Genomic DNA, 6,000 nt, shown 5'->3' on the forward strand with positions numbered 1-6,000 from the left:
TGATGCAATTCTGACATCAATAATCACCATGCTATTTAGACTCTAATGAGGAATAAAAGATTGTACTGAAGAGCTCTAGTCAGGATTCATATATTCATTCTTTTTATATTAGAATGTAAACAAATAATTTACAGGAATGCCTAAGAATCAGACAATTGTCACTTCTAGATAAATAAGACACAGAGATGCAACAGACTTAGAGTAGGGGCAGTTTAGCCCCTACTCTAAGGAGATCAGCCTCATGATTGCAGTACAGGCACTCAATGCCCAAGCTAGCTAGAATCCATAATGGTTACCTAACACCATTAGTCCATTGAAATAGTACAGTTCATGGAGACCACAAATCAGTGCAGTGAAGGTTCACTCGATTGGATAAACCTCTCATCCCAGGAACCAATGAGGAAGAGCTGTGTAAATTGGGCCTTTATTCTCTGGAGTTTAAACCAATGAGAACTCACTTCAGTGAAATTTACAATGGCTTGATAGGTTGTTTTATCCTCATATTCTAGATTTCCCCTAACCAGAGAATGTGTCAGAATAATAGGGTTGAGCATTTATGACAAAGATGAGGAAAAACCTCTTCACTCAAGTGTGAATCTTTGCAATTGTATACCCAAGAGGTTGTAGATATTCCCTCTGAGTAGATTCACGGGGGAGATAAATAGGTTTTTAGCTTCTTAGAGAATCAAGGGACACGGCAGCAGGCAGGAAAGCTGAGGCAGAAGATCACCCATTATCATTCTTATTGGAGGACTAAGGATGATGAGCTCCAGCTCCTATTTATTACATTTTCAAAACCTTGAAGTTAAAACAAATTGCTCCAATTATTTTGCTATCAGAGATTCTGACCTTCTGAATTGACTTCTGGGTTTTGCCAAACAATTCCAACTACATGTGGAAGTCGCCTTTCAGTTAACATCAGGACCAATGCACCTTTAAACCAAGGATCACAATCCATTAAATTATCTGTCCACCTGTATGATACAGCCACTATCTTAGAAAACCAAACAAAACATCTTGCATCTTATTTGTTGACAACAATTACAGGTTGAACTTTCATTTTTATTTAAAACTGACAACTAGAGGAAATGTACCCTTAAAAAAAAGATAGACATTACTCAATTACTTCTTACCTATTACCCATACATCGAAATTTTGCACATTCAGACACTAGCTGTCGCCACAAATTTTGGTAAAGCTTGTATGCCAACATTGATAGGGTTCAGTCAAAATTTCCCATTCAAACAGTTGATTGTTAAATATTGTTGCAGACCATAGTTACTTCATGAACTCTCAAACATGTTTTCTGACTTAACTCCTTTTGTGTTCTCCTTTTGTGCACATAACCTTAATTCCACCCATTGCTGACTTTTTAAATTTAAGAGAAAAAAAAACAAAAAAACGACCGTTCATTAATTTAGAAAATTTGAAGATTTGGAGAGTCATTTTCTGCTCATCTTTCCTGGTACTGGTTCCCTGATAAATAAACTGACACTCAGATTATGCATTCCTTTTAAATAGGTTATCCTCTACTTATTGCCAGTTAATGACACTACTTGTAGAGCATTATATAAAGAATTGAAAATTTCTCTGCTACTGGCTTTTCCATCCAGAATTCAATGCATTTCCTTCTGAATAAAAATAATTAAATATTTCCCCAACACTTGCTTGTTTCCCTAGAATTGAACACCATGTGCTCCCAAACATACAAATACAACTTTTCATTTTCAAAAGCTTAAAAGTGATGTCTGCTCTCCAAAGTTGCAAACAAGTAGTTGCTTGCTGTTTGCTGAAATTTTCTGGTTTTGTCTCAATAACAGATATGTCTTCCCTCTAAATTCAAATAATGCTTCCTGTTCAACCCTTACATACATGTTTCCTTACTGACTACAGCTTTTTCTCCTAAAATGTGATAGTGCTGTCAGTTCATCTGATTATAACTCATTGCCTAGGATAATTGGCACACAACACAAAAAGCAGAAAACTGGTTATGGGGATACATCTACAGACTGATAAAAGACCGTGTTACATAAGTCAAATCAGGGCAGAGACAGACATCCAGGGGGAGGTGTGAAACATTTCCAAAGAACAGAGTAGGGAAAGATTAATAAAATAGAGGTCAGCAGCATTGGACTTGTTATACATGATGACAGCTAACCAATGGCTTGAAAAAGCAAAGAATGGTGTGCTTTGATTAATAGTGAATGGTTATATTAAGAGAACCAAAAGGTCCTGTTTGCTTTAGCTACAGTTTGTCTCAATTGGTTTCAAACCTTCAATAATCTCTGCATAGTAACACAAAGACAGAGAGAGGTTCAAGTCCCATCTGCTCCAAGGTTAATTGCATTTCTGAATAGTTTGATTAGAAAGTATCTGAAAGATAACAGCTCCAAAACACCATATCATCTAGCAATCATTGACAACACCCAGGTGTGACTTGGGCATTGCTGGACTGTTTGGTCAATGTACAATCATGGAGGAGCTGTAATTTACTCCAGTTAAACACTAGGAAGAGTTCATCTCCAGCCACCAGCTCTTCCTTGCAATATGAGAATCCTATTTGATAGTGAAGTGATTGATTTATCCTCTGGCGCTGGTCACTCATGTCGGATGGTAGTGTGTTTTTACTGCTTAATATCATCTGTTTCTTGGAGATATCGAGATTTGACACTTTATTTTGAAATAAACACCAGTGCATTTTCTTAGTAATTGTCACATGTTCCCTCTCCTGACATTCCCTCGTCGGGGTATATTACATTTCAGACAGCAGTCATCATATGGTACCTCGCGAATGGTGAATTGTCGAGAGGGTACTTAACAAGGTGCCCCTTGTTGGAGCAGAACACTATGAATTTTGCCCTTCCTGGCCTGGAGGTGCTGAAATCAACTGCAGCACGAAAGAAAGAGTTCAAAAGATCATTGACCTGAAAGAAATGTTGCCTGACGTACAGTATTTTAAGCGGTTTGTTTTTATTTCAGATTTCTAGTAACCACAGTATTTCAGATACATGTGCCTTGAAAACCTCTGACCGACCTGACGTGCATTAATTCAAAACAGATCAGCGCCGGAACCTTTTTATCTTTCCAACATGATTCAACTACTTGCTAAGTAAGGCTGCTAAAGAATCAGAGTATTTTAATAAACGCCTTTAACGGCGGCAATTATGTACGAAATAAATCCTTTTGTTGCTAAATTGTTCCAATCTCTGAGAATTACATTTGTGAAACTTTTCAGAACATACAGTTCGAAGTTTTGCTCTTAGTTTTGCCTTGCTTATTGAACACAGACAAGTTCGATGGGGGCATCTCACTACTTGAAAAGGTGCTATAAAATGTCGAAGAATAAATTTGTCTTTGGACGCATTGAGCTCGTACAAATTTATAGCTAAGAATAATGAGCTGGTGCTAAGAAAATTTTCGTTTAAAACATCACACATACTAAGAGGGAGATTGAAGTAGCATGCAGTTTGCTTTTAAGCATGTGATCCAATGAATATTTAGCTACTTACAATGGAATTTTTCATCATGGCTTTCACTGTGAAACCTTCAGTTACTCTATGATCCTTCTTAGGTCTTTGATACATTGTCGCCAGAAGTTTCTGGTTGCCCTTTTCCAGTCCGTAGGCAGCTGGCATTTTATTTGTTGTGAAGGCAGAGTAGCAGTAAGACACCTCCTACTGAACAAATTCCACTGTTGTTATATTGTTCTTGCGGCGTTTCGAACAAAATCTTGGTTCACAAACAGCTGGTGGTTTTCCTGGCACCCCGTTGCTAAGAGAGATATATTAAACAAACGCCGTCATTTCCGTCTCGCCGAAGCGTTCCCGTTAATTCAGTTGACAGATATCACGTGACTGGAGCGGACTTATTTTTGAATCCGGGTGCCCCGACTGCACGCTGAGCCAACTTGTTATTTCAACTCTTGAAGTATCCTCAGTAAAATTGAACCAAAACATTAAAGAGAACACTTTTTAAAGCTGTTTTGTTTCCTCCTTCCTGGTATGAGGATTACTCTGTTTCAAACTTCACGCTCACAATCGCCGTCTCTCGGGCTCTTTTCTCGGCGACCCAATCGCTCAGTGGCACCAACCCTCCCGCGTCCTTGGTTTTCACAACCCTTAATGATCTCCGTGGACCTCCTTCCTTTATTTATTCTTTAACATGATGTATATGATACTAGTTGCTCACCATCTTGTAAACCCTTTTATTTCCAAATTCACGCGCTCGACCCTTTACCCTCGCGCGCGTGCCCTAGCCCCTCCTCTTATTCCTCGCGCGCCGCCTCTTCCTCTGCCTTCGAGCGCTCTCCACCGTGTTAGTAAACAATCCTGGAACTCTCTGATGAGGAAGAAAGCTGCACGCAAGCGCAGAATGACTTGGCCTACAGATTTTAACTGGAATATCTACAGGTGACGTGCTGTAAAATTCAACTTCCCCCAAAGTGCAAGACGTATCCCCTTTATAGAGCTGAAGTGATCAAAGAAATGATCGGTAGGTGACGGCTTGAAATAAAGTTATTGCTAGGTCGTCTTCAGTCGTATTTGCTGACATGTCATGTACGCACGTTCTGTTAGCATAATAATCCATCATCTTTGACTATAGCAAACGAAAATTTTAAACAAATATTGGCTTGAGGTGAGAAATCAGATGTAAATTAGATAGAATGTTTTAATTCACCATATAGTGTTGGTGTGAACAAAACTACTATCTCCCCGGCGGGGAATTGAACCCCGGTCTCCCGCGTGACAGGCGGGGATACTAACCACTATACTACCGAGGATTTCTCGTTTGGATAAACTGGCTTTCATGTTAGTAAAAAGATAGTCATAGAATAATTAAATGATGTCAATTAAGTCTAAGAGATAGTAAAATTAACTAAATCTAATCTGTTCAATGGTTTAATTAATTTTGTATATAAAACTTTATGTATTACAATGTACATTTTACAATGTTTAATGCAAACCAAACCTGACTTGAGTTACACAAAAAACTATGGAACCATTCCAATTGGCCTGTTGCTTTACTGTTTTAGAAAATATGGACAGATTCTGTAAAACATGTTTAGTTCCTTGTTATCTATTTCTATTTCAATATACACATGATACGATGCAACTTGAGGTTGAAATTTGTTGACAATGAATGACTTCTGAGGAAATTTCAGTGTATGTGAAATGTCAACTCTGATTTCTCTTCGTAGATACTGCCAGAACCACTGAGCTTTTCCTAGCAACTTCTGTTTTAGTTTCTGAATTACAAAGATGGTCCACAAGGACTGTGACAGCTCTCCCCTTCTCCCTGTACAACCAAGCCAAAGCTGTGGCGAAGATTGCTATGTTGATGACCTCTGTGAAGTTTGAAATACATTCTGGAAATCCTCTGTTTATTCATTGAAATGCTCTTCCTCCATACATAAAAGGTTTGCTACATTTTCCATGGGAATAGAACATGAGGCAAACAAACTAATTGGTGAAACAAGATCAGAGGCAAAAACAGAAATTGCTGGAAAAAAAAAATCAGCAGGTCTAGCAGCATCTGTTGATAGAAAGCAGAATGAACACTTTGGATCCAGTGACCCTTCTGAGTTTTTCCAGCAATTTTTGTTTTTGTTTCTGATTTCCAGTTTCTTTGGACTTTTCATTTGGTGAAACAAGATGCTGTAGTGAGAAATTTCAGCCCTGTGTCAAAATGGTTAATTTGCAATGCTGTTGCAACACGGACAAGGCATTCTGTAACTAATCCCCATAATCAGATGTGATTATGAAATGAATCCAGAACGATTTACTCCAGAATAGGGAGCAAATCTGGGTGGATCTTTACAAGTTAGCTGCTGTGAGGGTGAATCTAGAATTCAGGATACGGTTTCAAAATAAGTGGTCGCCCATTTAAGCTGGTGGTGAGGATTATTTTTCTCTGTCAGAGCATAATAACTGTTTCGATTCTCTCCCTCAGTGAGCAGTGGAGGCTGTGTCATTGTATATATTTAAGGCTGAGCTAGTTTTT

At 38.5% G+C, this 6,000-nt stretch overlaps 1 protein-coding gene and 1 non-coding gene across 2 annotated transcripts in view; both read right to left on the reverse strand.

Annotated features, from left to right (window-relative positions):
* Positions 1-4,238, reverse strand: part of LOC125484060 (parkin coregulated gene protein homolog) — a 181,197-nt gene extending 176,959 nt beyond the window's left edge. The window contains exon 1 of the mRNA XM_048601301.1: positions 3,510-4,238. Within this exon, the coding sequence (XP_048457258.1) occupies positions 3,510-3,635 (126 nt within the window). The 5' untranslated portion in view covers positions 3,636-4,238. The remainder of the gene's footprint in view (positions 1-3,509) is intronic.
* Positions 4,239-4,708: 470 nt separating this feature from the next.
* On the reverse strand, positions 4,709-4,780 carry trnad-guc. Its single transcript has one exon. It is a non-coding gene; the product is annotated as a tRNA-Asp (tRNA).
* Between the last annotated feature and the right edge of the window lie 1,220 nt (positions 4,781-6,000).

Source organism: Rhincodon typus, chromosome 9 (assembly GCF_021869965.1).
Source record: "Rhincodon typus isolate 14 chromosome 9, sRhiTyp1.1, whole genome shotgun sequence".
NCBI lineage: Eukaryota > Metazoa > Chordata > Chondrichthyes > Orectolobiformes > Rhincodontidae > Rhincodon > Rhincodon typus.